Source organism: Vulpes lagopus, chromosome 9 (genome assembly GCF_018345385.1).
Source record: "Vulpes lagopus strain Blue_001 chromosome 9, ASM1834538v1, whole genome shotgun sequence".
In the NCBI taxonomy this organism is placed as follows: Eukaryota; Metazoa; Chordata; class Mammalia; order Carnivora; family Canidae; genus Vulpes; species Vulpes lagopus.
In genome coordinates this window covers 1532976-1548033 of record NC_054832.1, presented here as the reverse complement: position 1 = coordinate 1548033, position 15058 = coordinate 1532976, and the positions used below count along the sequence as shown (strand labels likewise).

Here is a 15058-nt window from a genome sequence, read left to right as displayed (position 1 = left end):
ACTTTAAGTAAGGAAGATCCCCGAGGGCATCTGGGTGGGCCTGGCTTAATCAGCCGACGGGCCTAACTGCGGAGCTGAGCCGTCCTTGCCCGGGAAGAAGAGATCCCACAGCAGCTCGCCTGACCCCGGGCTTCCCCACCAGGGGAACTGCCCCGCCACTGAGCAAGCAAGTTCCTGTGACCAACGGCTCACTGTCCGTCTCCACTGGGCCTGCTTCTCCTGGAACACTGGCTGGTCCAGGGGTTCGAGCCCCCTCCGGGCTAGCTCTCCCCTCTCCCGGCCCTTGCGGCCCCACGGAAGCAGATGAGGCCGACCACCCACCGGGCACGAGATGGCCCTCGTCTCTCGGTCCTTGGACCCACACGTGGATTTATACTAGTGACGGTTTGCTCATTTGGCAGATGAGGAAACAGGCTTGGGAAGAACGAGCTTATGCCCCAGGACTCGTCAGGGTCACCTCCCAGCGGGGATCTTGCCTTGCCTGGGTCTCCAGGGCTCGAGGCCAGAGAAGACCCCCAGGCAGAAGCCCTCGGAGCTCTCAGGACACCCTTGCGCCCCAGCAGGGGGCGGGCAGGGGATGTTGGGGGGCCATCCTCAGCGCAGCCGGAAGGTCTCCACCTGTCCCTCCCAGTGCCGCCTGGCTCAGGCCGGGAGGCCACGGGGCACTGGCTTCCATGAGGGGAGCCCCGAAGGCCCTTCTACCCCGAGGATCCAGGACCCCAACCAACTGGCCTGTGGGGTGATGGGGCTGTGCTCCCCAGGCCCCCAAGACCCTGCAGTCTGTCCTCACGGGGCTTCCAGGGGCCCACCACCCTGAGCTGCCTCCCTCTGCAGCTCGGTGCCAGTCACCCCATGCCAGCAGACAGACAGCAGCACACGCCAAGAAGTTTCATTGTTTTATTAACAAAATCTTACAAAAGAGTCTGTCTTCAGGTAAGGTGGCAGGGGTACACACGACCTGGCCTGACCCGCTGGGGACGGGGGGTGGGGGGGGGACCGGCCACCGTCTTGAGGACCCCGGGGCCTCCCTGCAGCCTATGCCAGCCTGTGAGTACGGGTTATGGCTTATGTGCAAAAATAAAATCTGGGGGGGAGGCTGGCAGGGGTGCAGGATGGAGGGGTTGACAGTCACCCGGAATCTGGGAACCCCCTCTGGGCAGGCAGAAACGAGAACCCCCAGCCAGGGCCTGCTCGGGCTGCAGACACACGAGTGGCCGGCCAGCACCGGGGTGTGGGTGCCGGGAGGGGTGGGGGTCCGTGCCCGGGGCTCAGTGGGGCCTGGCAGAGAGCCTGCTAAGCCCCAGGGCGAGGCTCCTGTGATCTCCTGGGGCGGGGGAGCCTGGGCCTGCGGGCGGGGCTGGGGCTGTGGCCTCAGCCTCAGAGCTCCTGGAAAGCTCTGGCAGGAGGGGGCGGCCACCATTCGGTGGCGGGGGTCCTGGGCTGGAGCGAGACGGGGCCCAAGGAGCAGACCCCGACGCCAGCCGCAGGGGCCCTGGGGGCGGGCGGGCGGGCTGGTGGCCAGCGGGGCAGGCCTCGTGGCAGCCCCGGCCCTCACGCTGGCCCGTCTTCGTCAGCAGCCCGCTGCCGGGCCCACCCCCTCGCCGACCTCAATGTCCCCTCGTCTCCTGTCTCCTCGGTGCAGGCAGCTCGCAGGAGGAGGGGGGCAGCTCCAGGCACAGCAGCAAAGGCTCTGCGGGAGCCTGAGACCTGAGGGAAAGACGCAAGGAGGTTAGGGGGGTCAGGGCCAGGCCGGAGGCGGGAGGGGCCGCACGGGGGGCTGTGGGGCGGGCGTGATGGGCTGTGGCCCCCGTGATGGGCCGCCTCTTGGCTTGCCCGGGCCGAGCGCTGTCTGCATGGGGGGGGGAGCTGGGATCCTGGGGGAGCAGGGGGGCCAGCTGAGGGTCAGGGTCTCCGTGGAGAGACAGCCACGTACCTGTCGTCACCCTCCTGGCTCCTCAGCTGAGTTTGAGGACTGGGGCCCTGTGGGACCCTCCGCCTGCCGGGGGTGAGTCATCGCGCCCAGCCCATCCTTTTCCAGGCTGGTGTGAATCACTGGTGCTGAGGAGAGAGAGTGCACGGGGTCATGTGAGAGCCGCACCCAGCCCAGCCGATCTCCCCGAAACCTGGGGTCTGGCCCCCCCCACCACTCCCCATCCCTGCAGCCCCCCCCATCTCTGCAGCTAACCTGCCGGGGATGTCTCTGGGCCTGGGGGGGGTTCACCTGGAGAGCGGACCTGGCCCGGGGCCCTCCCTGCCCCGCAGTGCCCCCTGGCGGCCGTGCCCGGGGCAGAGCCTCACCTGAGGGGCCAGGAGGCACCAGGACGCCAGGTCTGCGGAGGCTGCGGTGCTGCCGCGCTGCGTCTGCGGCTCCGGGTCTGAGGCTGCGGCTCGGGGCCAGCAGGAGGGAGCCGCGCTGCCTGAGGCTGGCCGGATGCCCTGGGCGGCGGCGATAGAGCGCCAGCCGGCGGCAGCAACTGCCAGGAGGAGGCGGCGCCCCAAGCCAAGGTTCCCGTGGTGCTGTCTCAGCTTCTGCTCTGGGGCGTCCCCTGGGCGTGGTGCTCACTGGCCTGCGCCATCTGGACACTTGATTCCTGAGTGCCCAGAGGGCCCGGGCGTTGAGCAGAATAACGAAGCTGGGAGGGCCGGTCGTGGCCTGAGGGTGTGCGGGGTGGGGTCAGAGGCCAGGAGAGACAGACAGAGGGAGGGGGCCGGGGGCCCGCGGCCCTTCGGCGTTTGGGGGATTGTGCCCACAGCTGGATGACATGTGTCTGTGTGAGGCTGGGAAGCTGAGGTGGGGGGCCCAGCCGGATGAGGATGAGGGGCTCCCCCGTGCAGGAGTCAGCCCAGCTTCAAAGTCCTGGTCGGCAAAGGCCACAGGTGGGGTGTGGTGGGCAGCTGGGGCCCGGGCTGGCCTCTATTCGGGCTGGGTCCGGTCACTGGCTACAGACTCGCTGGTGAGGGCTGGCGTGAGGGCCTCGGCCTCGTCCTCGGCGGGGAGGCGGGGGCCCGCGGGCTCGGCCGCCTGCTCCAGGCCGTCCTGCACTTCCATGCCCCTCTGGATGAGCTGCTCCAGGGTCTTGGGCAGCGGGTGGCGCAGGAAGCGCTTGAGTTTGGGCTGCAGGGTGCCCACCACGTACTGGATGATCTCCTCCTCCTCGGCGTCCACGTAGAGCGTCTGGTACAGGTCCCGCTTGCGCCACAGGAACTGGTCCAGCGGCTCCCCCTGCTTCTGCGGCAGGTCCAGCTCGCGCTGGATGGCCTCCCGGGACAGCGTGCCCTCGCTGTACTGCAGGAACTCTTTCTTGAACTCCACCCAGTTCTTCACGGAGCCCTGCTTGAACTCCCACCACTTCTTGGCCGGCCCGTTCATGTGGTTCTGGATCTGTGACAGCCAGTACTCCTCGGAGCCGCCCACCTGTCGCAGGTACTCCTCCAGGTGGCTGAGGAACTCCCTGGGATCCTCGAAGATCTGCGTGTCCACACCGGGGCTGGGCTGCCCGTCCTCACCGGGGCCCCAGGGCGGGTACTGCTGGGCCTCGGCGGGCTCCTGGCCGGGCAGCTCCCCGGCGGCGGGCGGCGGGGTGATGGCGTAGGGGCTGACCGTGTAGTCGTAGCCGTCGGCCTCCTGGCAGTAGCCCTCGGGCCCCCCGACGCCCACCGAGACGGTGTGGCGGGCCGGCTCGTTGCCCACGGGGTACTTGCCGCCCATGGACTCCAGGCGGTCGGCCCACCTCTCCAGCCGGTAGAAGACCTCCCGCCACACGTGCATCTCCCGCTTGACCCAGCGCTCCAGGTTGGCGATGGTCTCCTGGCAGCGGCACAGGCAGGCCTTGATGGACTTCCTCCAGCGCTGCGAGTCGCCGCTGGGCACGTAGCCGTCCAGGTTGCTCTCCAGCTTCCCCACCGACCTGTGCAACCCCTTCAGCTCCCGCTCCACCTGCTTGGACACCTCGGTCAGCAGGTGCCGGTGGGTCCTGCGCACGTGCTCCAGCATCTCGGCCCGGCACTTACCGATCTGCAGGATCACGTTGGGCTTGGCCGCCGGCCCGCCCCGCGGCCCGGGGTAGGCGTGGAGGCCGCCGCTCGTCATGTGGTCCAGCTCCATCTGTGCGCAGGTGGCCGGGCGCTCGGACGGGCGGGAAACGGCTGCGAAGGGCTCCCGGGCGGGCTGCGGTGGGGCCGGGGCGGTCCCTTCGGTGCCCGCGGCGCTGCGGCAGCGGAGGAGCGCGGAGGAGCGCGGAGGAGCGCGGAGGAGCGGGGAGCGGGGAGCAGCGCGGAGCAGCGCGGAGGAGCGGAGGAGCGGAGCTGCCCGCAGGAGCCGAGAGCCGCGGCGCCGAGCTCTGCGCCCTGCCGCGGCCGCCGGCTCTTTATGCGGCAGCGCGGCCGTGGGCGGCCCCTCGCCGAGCCCCCACTCCCATTGGCCCCGGCCCGGCTCCCCGCCCCGCGCGCCCCGCCCCCCGCGCCCGCCCGCGCCCGGCGCCCGGGAGGACCCACCCCCTGCACGCGCCGGCGGCCCGGGTGACTAATCGCCCGCGGGCTCCCGCGCCCCCTCCCCGGCGCGCTCGGCCTGCGGGGCGAGGGACGGTGCGGGACCGGCGACCCCCCAAAGCGCAGGGGCGCGCCCGGGCGCGCAGGGAGGTCTGGAGCGAGCCCCTCCCGCAGGGCCTGCGCGCTCCGCGGCCGCCGTCCTCGCTGCGGGCCGGGGCGGGGGGGGGGGGGGGGCTCGACCCCGCCCTCCCGGGCCCTCGCTGCCCCCGCGCCCGCCCCGGGCGGCTTGGCCGGACGTTCAGCCACGGAGGAGCCCCGGCGACCCCCGACGGCCCTGCAGACCCCTCCCCGGAGCTGAAGGCTTCAGGGAGCCTCCCCGTGCCCGGAGAGTGCAAGCACGCCCAGGTGTCAGGTGTGAGTTCCCAGGTGTGGCCTCGGGCTCCTGCCCACCCCTGCCTGGGGGCTCTGGGTCCGGGCGCCGCGCCCCCCTCCTGGGTGTGAGGGACGGACTCCCCGGCCCGGCAGGGGTGCGGATGTGTGACACCAGTGTGGCGATGGCTGGACAGCACTGCCCGGTGCCCCCCTCCCACGTCTTTGGTGAGACCCAAGATTTCTCCATGTGATGCCTCCAGGGAAAGGTGGCACTGGAGGGAGGGCATGGGGAGGAGATGACGGGTACTGATCCCTGAACCTCGCAGGTCACAGAGGGAACCAAGAAGCTCCAAGACTTCTGAGAGGATGGAAGAGGGTTGGGGGGAGGAGGGGAGGGAGGAGGAGGAAGGAAGGAGGAGGGGAAGGAGGGCCGAGGGGGAAGGGAGGAGGAGGGGAAGGAAGGAGGAGGGGAAGGAAGGAAGGAGGAGGGGAAGGAGGGAGAAGGAGGAGGGGAGGGAGGAGGAGGGGGAGGGGGAAGGAAGGAGAAGGAGGAGGCGGTGGCGGATGGAAGGGGTGCTGGCAGCCTTATGCAGTCAGGAGAGGCAGAGAAAAGCAAAATGCCATATAAGGAATGGGGCTCCGGAAGCTGAGATTCCCTCGGGAGGGAGGCCCCTTCTGCCTCCCTGGCAACAGTGGTGGGGGAGGGACATCCTTTCTGGGTTACCCCAGGATGGATGGTTCTGGGCCCTGGGTCCTCTGATGTTATGGGGGCACAGTAACACACTGCCCAAAGCCCTGGGCACACAGACCCGCAACCATGAGCCAAGACGCCCTAGCCCCTCCTGTCAGCTTCCCACCCCCTCCGTCAGCCACACACGGCACACTCATGGGCTCCTCTCCTACCCCCACCCCCAGGCACACTCATGGGCTCCTCTCCTACCCCCACCCCCAGGCACACTCATGGGCTCCTCTCCTACCCCCACCCCCAGGCACACTCATGGGCTCCTCTCCTACCCCCACCCCCAGGCACACTCATGGGCTCCTCTCCTACCCCCACCCCCAGGCACACTCATCCCCCCCCACCCAGCCATCCCCCAGGCACACTCATACCCCCACCTGTCCCCATCCGTGTCCAGCCCCACTCTGTCTGATTCACACAGTCTCTGGAATCCCCACTCCCAGCTCCCCCACTAGGCCCTGCTCCCTGCTCCCCTAGAAGCCCTCCTCCCCACCGCAGAACCAATCTCTTTCCCCCACTCTAAGCTTCCACCCCTACTTGGGGGGAAATGTCTTTCTGGCAAAAACTTGCCCCAAATCGCTCTCCTGGCATTTCTAATTAAAGGCGAGTGGGTGGGCAGAAAGGGAGGCGGAGGGGCAGCACGGAGTAGGGAGGGGAGGGGGAGCGAGGCAGAGAAGCTGCGAGAACAGGAATCCCGGAGCTGCCCAGCCCAGGCTGCGTTCCTGAGAGCAGGAGGAGGCAGCGGGCACAAGGCCTGCTTGTGCCCGGTGTGAGGAGTGTGAGTCTGTGTGGTGGGGAGCTTGGGGCCGCGTGTAGCTCTGAGTCCGTGTCCACGTCCGGGGTGAGCTCGGGCTTGTGTCAGGGCCGTTGTCAAGGAGGACCCCTCATAAGCCCGCTGTGCAGGGACCGCACACGTGCCTCTGTGTGCGCCTGTGTGCTGGGAGGGCCAGAGAGCCTGCACTTGAGTGACCAGCGGCTTGCAAAGACCACGTGAGCCCCAAGGGTGACTCTCAGGCCCGGTCCCGATCAGCTGGGGGCCCGGGCGCAGTGACCTCCAGCCCCGACTCCGCCCCAGCCCGCAGGGCTTCCTGGAGGAGGGAGCCCAGGCGGGACCCAGAGGGTCGGGAGGGGTTGACCAGACCCCAAGAAGCAGTGAAGCCCTAGAGGGGCTGGGGCCGCGTGAGCATCCCCTTTGTGGGGGGACCCGGCTGGGGGACAAGATCTCAGACCCGAACCCCTTGGGACCCCCTCCCCCGTGGCCAGACCAGCCTGACGTGGGCATGAGGGAGCAGGGTCCAGCGGGAGGGGGTGCTGGTGGGTCACGCGGAGACCTGGCAGGACCAGCACGGAGGCTGCGCAGTGCTGGCCGTCACAGGTGACAGGCGACAGCCTCTGCTCGGGAACACTTAATCGCTGCCCAATTATCGCCCCAGAAGCCCTCGGCAAACCCCCGCACTGGAGTCTTGGGCTCCATTCTTCTGCTGCCTCCGGAGAAGAGGTCAGGCTGGCTCCCCGCGGCCTGGGAGGGGGGGTTCTGGCCCGCCCTCCGCTGTGCCCCCATCCCCACAAGCAGGGGTGAAGGCGCAGAGTGCCGGCCTCCTGCCCCCGGCCCTCCCCCGCCTCACCCAGAGCAGGCCGCTCAGGGCTGCAGGGGCGGGGGAAGGGGGGGCTATGCAGCAGGGGGAGCCTGGGGCTTTCTCCCCGCTTAGAGCCAGCTGCTCAGCTGCTCCTAGGGCCTGCCTTGGGAGGAGGGGGCTCTGTGGGCAGGGAGGGCAGGCCAGAGTGACCACTCGGTGGGGGGCGTGTGTGGCCAACGCTAGGATTCAGGCAGCAACACCCCGCTCCATCCCCTCCGGGGTGCCGGCTCCCAGACCCCAGGAGCTGATCTGTGATGCTCAGAGGCCTGTTTGGAGATGAGGCCTCCCTCCCCAATCCACGCCCCCCACCGCACCCTAAACAGACCCTGGGCCTGCGCAGGGCCTACCTTCCCCTGGCCGCTCCGTGACCCCGTCCCTTCTGGCAGACTCGCACCTGCCCCTGGGGACCCCGAGGTGCAGGCTCCCTGGCCCCACCGCCTGGCCCCCAGGTGTGCTGCGGGTAATGCTCACCCGGGCAGGTCAGGCTGCTGGTGCCCGGTGGACTCGCAGGCCTTGGGTTTTCCAGACTTCCCCTGTTGGCACTGGGCTTCCCTCGCAGCTAACCGCCCGGGAAATCTCCCGGGGTTGTCGCCCGTAACACCACTTAGCACCCAGGGCGTGAGCACAGGCTCCTCCGGGGGGTGCAGGGCTCCGTGGCCACCGCAGACACGGGGACTCGCCTGGCCCTTCCTGCCCAGCCTCAGCCCTTGCTCACGGCCTCCACCCTGTGGGGCCCCACGCCACTGCCACCACCACCGCTGGAGCTGGGGAGCCAAGAGCGAGGCCACCCGGATCCCCGGTGACCCCCAGGCCTAGTCCCCTCCCCACGGCTCTGCTTTGCCACTTGCTGGCTCTGTCTTCGGAGGCAGCAGTGGGGCCGGGGTGGCTGCCCGGGGCGGCTGCACAGGCCCCAGTGATGCGGGGAGAGCAGCTGGCACAGGGCCTGGGATCTGAGCCCTGGCAGCTGGAGGACCCCTGGGCCCTCCGGGTGGCCCTGCCCCAGCCCGCCCCCCCACCGCAGGGCCTCCCTGCTGCCCACCCTCCTCAGGGCCTCCTGCGGGAGGAGCTGGGCCACAGGAAGCCCGGGGAGCCAGGGCCGGGCTTGGGTTAGAGGTGACATTGGGCCCAAGGGCAAAGAAGAAGAAGGGACAGGTGGGGCGGGGAGGGGGGCAGAGAGCTGGAGACGCCAGGAGATTGGGAGAGACAAGGGCACCCGTTCATGTCTCAAGGGGACACCCTCACCCTGTTTTTACAGAGATTCCAAGAGGTGGGGGGCCCTGCCCTGGGGCCTTTCAGCCGGCAAGTGAGAGGGAGGGGGTCCCTGGGCCACACCTGTCTGCTGCACCTGCCAGAGACCCCTGGGCGGCCAGGGCGGGAGGCAGGGGCGGCAGGAGCCCTGTCAGTCAGCACCAGGCGCACATTGTTGAGACACCTGAGATGGGGGGCTGAGCGCTGGCGTGGGGGGCCCCTTGGGAGGCAGAGGTGCTGGGAGGGGGGCTCCGAGTGAGCACCCGGAGCTGAGGCGACATCTTCCCAGTCCTTCCCCCCACCCCGAACTTCCTCTGTCTCAGGCTTGGCACAGGGAGTGCGCCGCGTCCTGTCCCTGGAACAGGCAGCCTGTTCGTTCTGGGCCCCCACACACCAGACCCTCTCCCAGCTCCCTCCTTCCTGCCTCCTGCCTCAGCGCCTCCCTCCCCACCCGGCCTCCAAGGAAAGTTTTGTATTTTTCCGAGGAGGCTGGCACAGAGGTGCCGGAGCCGCTCCTGGGCGCTGCAGGCAGCCCCGCTGGGTGGGGAGGCCGGGCCCCGGGCCCCAGAGGCCAGCCTCGCCACCACCCTCAGCCAGTGCAGAAGGGGGAAACTGAGACCCGGGCGGGGCGAGCCAGGCACCCCTCGCATGCAGGCCCTGTGTGCGGAGACCTGCAGGCCCCTGCTGCACCCGGGTGCTCAGTGCGCGCCCTGTGCAACTGCGCCTGGGCCCCTTGGCCCTGCCCCTTCTGGGCATCCACATCCCTCCCTGGAAAGAGTCCTGGTCCCGCTCAGCCAGGAGGTGGTCGGTCAGTCGAGAACAGGCAGGCGCCAAGCACGGTGGGTGCAGGGGGTGCACATTGCCCTGTGACGGAGGGGCCTCGCCAGGACCCCCGCACGCCCTGAGGACGGGGCCCCGAGGACGTGGGCTGCTGGCTGGGCCCCTGCTCAGAGGCTCGGGCTCCTCGTGGAGCAGCCCCTCGCCCCCAGGGAGTCGGGCTGGCTCCCCGCTGCCCCAGCAGGAGGGATCCCACTGTGGCCTGGGGCAGGTGTGCAGGGTGGGAACCCCGGGTCAGCGCCCGGCCACGCTCCACACTCACTGCTCGCCGTGGGGCCGCCCACGTGGTGTCTGGATCCCAAACGCGCCCCCGCTCGGCAGGTGCCCCTGGCTGAGTGTGAATCGGGCACCTGCGTCCCCGCCCGCTTCTCCCCAGGCACTGTGTGGCCTCCTGCGGATCCCTTGACCCCTGTGGCCCCGGCGTCATCCTCGTCACGCAATAGGCAGGCTGTACCGAGTGGTGGGTGGTGAGGAGTGGGCTGGACCTCTGCCCTCCCTGCTCGCCCCACCGCGAGTGCCCGACCCCACCCTTGCGCGTCGCCCCTGGTTCGGGTGCCAGGGCCTCTCCGGTTTGAAGAGCTAAGCACAGAAGCTCAGCGCGGGTTTACATGCTGTGTAAACCTGAGCCCACAGTCACCGCCTCCAGGAAGGCCTCCCAGCGGGAGGTTAGAGGTTAACCAGGTCCTTTGTGACCTTGTCCTGCCCCCACGTGCCATGCTCAGAGCCCCTGAGCGCCACGTCTTCCTCTGTGTGTGTCAGTTTACGAGTGTTTGTGAACGTGTCTGTGCGCACGCGCATTTGTGTGGTGAGTGTGTACGTGTGTGCGTCGGCGCCCTCCCGATCTGTCCAACCCAGGCAGGCTCTGGCTCCCTGACTGTGCCAGCCTCTGAGCCGGCTCTGGGCACGCGGAGTGGACCCCACCCACCTGGTCCCTGCCCGGAGGAGCCTGGCCCCCCAGATCCCAAAAGCCCGAATGCTCTGGGGCCGGCCGCCCAGAGGAGAGCTGGGGGTGGGCAGGGGTGCGCTGGCCACGGGGGGCAGGGGGAGCAGGAGGGGCAGGGCCTGGAGGGGGCATTACGAGAGAGGCGGCAGGTCCTAAGGTGGGGAGACCGGGGCCGCCAGCCTGGGTCTGTGGCCTGGAGGGGGGACAGTGAGTCAGGCAGGGGCGGGAGCCCGGGAGCCGCCTGTGGGGGCCGGAGCCCGTGGCCACCCCCTCCTCTCTGCCCCACTGGGCCCCCAGCCAGGCTGTGCCGCCCCCGCCGCCTCCCTGGACGCCCAGGGCCGTCAGATCAGATGGTGCAGCAGAAACCCCCAGCGTGGCCGGCCCCTCAGGACGAGGGGGGACACTGCCAGCTGGCCCTGGCCGGACACCCCCAGAGCTGGGGGTTCAGGACGTCCAGGGAGGGGGTGGCGGCGACTCTCCTGCTGTCCTCTGCATCCCCATTTACACGGCTCCGGCTCGGAGCACCAGCTCCCAGGCACACTTCCGGAGCCGTAGAAGGAGAGGCTGAGAATAGCTCAGTGTGACGCAGCCCGGAGCTTCCCCACGCACGCAGGCCCGCGCTGCGCCTGCACCCGGGAGGGGCCGTCCTGGAGGGACCCCGGCCCCGCACCACCCCCTGCCGGAAATGGCTCGGGGTCCCTTGTGCGCCGTGTCTGCTCTCCCCTTGGGGCTGGGGCCTGGGCCCCCCGATGTCCCGGGCCATCCTGTCCAGGGGAGGCCCTGTCCTGGGGTCTGGACCTGGATGTCCCACCGCCGCCTGCCCGGCCACCCTGCTCGGCTGCAGGCCCCGCAGCGGCCCCGCGCTGGCGTCCGGCATCGTCCCGGCTCCCGCTTCTCGGACGTGGACGCCTCCCTGCCCGCTGCGGGCCTCTTGGGTGCCAGGCGTGAGCCGTGATGATTCTGGGTCCTCGGGGGCCCAGTGTCTGCTGGGCACAGCCCCCCCCCGGTCTCCCAGATGGGGCTCATTGTCCCCAGCGGCACTCTCCACAGGGGTGCCTCGATGACATCTGTCCCTAGGGCCTGTCCCCTCTCTGTGGTCTCCAGGCCGCGCTCTACCACAGCCGGCCTACGGTTCTTACTAACTTTGAACAAAAGGCCCCCATTTCTGTTTTGCTGTGGACCCCACGAGCCAGTGCCACCTGCCGGGGTCCTTCCCCGTCCCGGGGGTGGGGGTCTGCTGTCCTGTGATCTCTCTGGACAGAGTGTGGACGCAGAGATCAGATCACGTAGGACAAAGGGGACCCTACTGCATGCTGAGCATCTCCCCGAAGCTTGGGCTAGCTGGGCGGTGGGGGGTGCTGGGGATCCTGCCCAGGGAGCCCGCGGCCCCTGTCCTACCCTGTCCACCACCGTCCACCACTGTGCAGCGTGGGACTGAGCTACTCCAGACGCCCCCTGAGCCTTGGCCTCTTTAGCTGCGGGGGGTGTCGCTCCGCAGAGGCTCACCGTGGCTGACGGACCCCGTGGTGGCTCCGCGGCGCCTGCAGGACCCCTGACCAGCTCGGCCGGCTCACACCCCACATCCCTGGTGCTGCGTTCTTGGTCTTCAGATCCGTGTCCGGGGCAAGCGCCTGACCTGGGAGTTTGGGGGGGGCAGGGTGACAGCGACCTCTGCACGTGACCCCTACTGTTGGGGGTGCTCCGAGGTGGGACATGGCCTCTGTGGCACTGTCCGCCCTACATGCCTCCTCCGGGTTCTGGGACACCTGTCTGTACCCCGCAAGCCAGTGTGGACGGCAGGGCTCGGGTGGGAAGGCCAGGGTGTGACCACTGGGCTCCTGCCGCCATCCCTGGATGGGACCCAACCTCTGTCCCTTCCTCCCTTCCCAGCGGAGTTCCAGGCTGGCCCCTGAGACCCTGAAACCCCGAGGGTCAGGAATTGCCCAAGGTGGCTGAGGAATGGAGGCACAGCACAGAACAAAAGGCTGTCTGCACCCCGGCCTCCTGTCTGGGCTTCTCCCACTCCGTGGACTCCTCCCAACACACAGCCCCTCTCCCTGGCCAGGGTGGGAGCGGTGGGGGGGCGGCATCTCAGGGGACAGGCCCCCAAGACAGGGCCAGGGCGGCGGGGGCGGCAGGGCAGGGGGCTGCCTGCTGTGCACTGGGCTGGGTGAGGCCGCAGAGTGAGGAAGAGCTGGCGCCAGCCATCCCAGGGGGTCAGGGCCACTGCCACCTGCAGAGCAACTGTCCCCTCCCCTCCACGGCAGGTGTCCTGGCGGGGTGTAGTGCTTGTCCCTTACCTGGCGGTGAGGGGGCTCTGGGACCCACCAGGTCTCCCGTGGAGGCAGGGGTGGGCTCCAGGGCTCCTCCCATCGCAGCGCTCTCTCCCGCACCCGTGGCCCTGCCCTCTGCTCTGTCCTCTGCCCCTGACCCACCGGTGGCCTCCTAGGCCCGTCCAAGGCCCGGGCGCCACCTGCCGGCTGCGTGCCCACCTAGCGCTTTCTCTGGCCTCCCGTCCCCTCTCCCCGTCCCCTCTCCCCGCCCCCCTCCTTCTCCCCCTCCCCGCTCCCCTCTCCTCTGCTCCGCTTCAATTTCCCTGTGTCCCCGCCTGATGTCCCCTGCCCTGACCCCTCCGCCCTCACTGCAGATGGCGGTCACTGTGGCCACTTCCCTCGCTGCCCCCAGGAGGAGGTCAGGCCCCCCCTGTGTGGGGCTGGGGCTGGGGACACACCGCCAGGTGAGAGACGAGAGGAGCGGCTTGCGGAGGGTCCTGGATCTGGCCTCTGGGGGCAGTTGTCTGCCCCCCAAGCCTGGAGCTCAGGGCGAGAGTACAGGGCCCCTGAGGGTGCGCCGGACCCACTGCAGCTTCAGCTCCCCACACCCACACCCAGACGTGCCCCCTGGAGCTGAGAAAGAGGCCCCTTGTGCCCAGCAGGCCCCCAGACCCAGTGCTGTGAGGGCCCAGGACACACCCCCTTCACCTTCAAAACCTCAGCTGAAGCCGCAGCTTCCTCCTCCCGCCCAAGGACAGTGGTGGGGGACACTGCGGCCCTGGGAGGTGCCAGCCAGGCCCTCGCCTCCCTCTCCACCGAGGGATGCTCACCCGCCGACCCCGGACCCCTCAGGCTGTCCTCAGGGCCCCTGGAGCCTCCACAGGTGGGGCTGGGGTCCTGGCTCCTTCAGACCCGGATCCAGGCAGGGCCGGGAATCCGGGGAGCCTCCGGGAGGAAGTCAGGACCCAGACCCTGGGGCAGCCGGGCTGGGCACAGGGCAGACAAGGGGCTCCCCTCCCCAGGCGCCCCCTCGACGCCACCCAGGCCAGAGATGGTGGCAGAGGCTTCGACGGGGACTTCCGGCGGACCTGCCCCGGTTCCATAGCAGGCGCAGCTCAGGAGCTGCCAGTGCCCTGCCCGCCCCCCACCCGCAGCCGAGGGGAGCCACCGCGAGGGAAGCACAGTCCCAGTCCCGGCCTGAGAGACGCTGCTTTTTTCTACCTAAGAATGAAATGCCGTGACAGGAGCCTACAAAGACCTCCGTGTCCTGTTGAGAGTGAACCCCGACGGGAAGGACAGGGGTCTGGAGAGCCAGCCCACGGCCCCAGGCTCAGGCTGCCCCTGGTAGGAGCAGTGGGGCCGCTCCCCGGTGCCGCGCTCAGCAAGGAGGCGCTCCCATACACCCGCTGCCACGGGGCCCAGGGCTGCGCCGCAGCCTCCCTGGAGGACAAACCTACCAGAATGAAAATAACTTCCCCTGCCAGCCCACATCCGGGGCAGGAGTGCGGGGCAGGGCAAGGCTTGAATCTGCAGACAGTCATCTGGGCCAGCCCTGGAAAAAGTTCTCGGTCCGCTCAGCCCCAGAGCCTGATCTCACTGTTACCATCCTTGGCCCCACCCTTGGCATTCACCTGGCCAACGTCCTCGTCACTTCCACCAACGCCAAATGCCAGTCATCGATGCCATCATCCCCAGTTCCAGCACTCCTTCACCATGTCACTGACAGCACAATCATCATCACCGCCACCATCACCACCATGACCATCACCATCGCCACCATCACCACCATGACCATCACCATCGCCACCATCACCACCATGACCATCACCATCGCCACCATCACCACCATGACCATCACCATCGCCACCATCACCACCATGACCATCACCATCATCATCACCACCACTATCATGATCATCTCTATCATTACTACAGTATCATCATATCACAAATAACCTCCCCACATTGTGGCCACATTCTTCTTATCATGATGATGTGATCATCATCGCCCTTTATGATTACCTTTCCCATGATCATTATTGTCAGTAACACCATCCTCATTGCCATCGCTTGCATCTTTACTGTCACCATCACCATCATGACCATCATGACAACCACTTTCATCACCAATACTCCAGATACCCAACGGCTCATCCATTTTGGCCTTATCTAGGTAACTATGAACCCCACAATCATAGTGAATCCTTCTTCCATCCTTCCATCTACCACCTAACCTTCCAGTCTTCCATCTCCCAAGACCTTCCCCACCCGGCTTCTGTCCACCCATCTCTTCAAGCTTTGAGGTGCAAGGATGGTTAAGACCAAGCCACAGTCCCCACAGAGTCCAAAGTATGCAGACCTCTGGGGCACAGTCCATGGGGGACTAAAAGTGTGCATCAGGGCTCATGGGACCAGAGGAAGAACCATTGGTCTTCTGGGACAGAGCGCAGGACAGCTACTAAGGAGTGGGTGGACGGACGGTGAATGTGGCTGAGCGTGGGCATCTGTGTGAGCCTGGGAG

At 68.2% G+C, this 15058-nt stretch overlaps 1 protein-coding gene across 1 annotated transcript; it reads right to left on the bottom strand.

Moving 5' to 3' along the window:
* Positions 1 to 883: 883 nt before the first annotated feature.
* Positions 884 to 4406, bottom strand: ARC (activity regulated cytoskeleton associated protein). Its single transcript, XM_041768525.1, has 3 exons — positions 2299 to 4406; positions 1934 to 2058; positions 884 to 1707 (listed from the first exon to the last, which is right to left on the bottom strand). Exon 1 carries the CDS (start codon positions 4103 to 4105, stop codon positions 2915 to 2917), a length of 1191 nt encoding a protein of 396 aa, XP_041624459.1. The 5' UTR covers positions 4106 to 4406; the 3' UTR covers positions 884 to 1707; positions 1934 to 2058; positions 2299 to 2914.
* Between the last annotated feature and the right edge of the window lie 10652 nt (positions 4407 to 15058).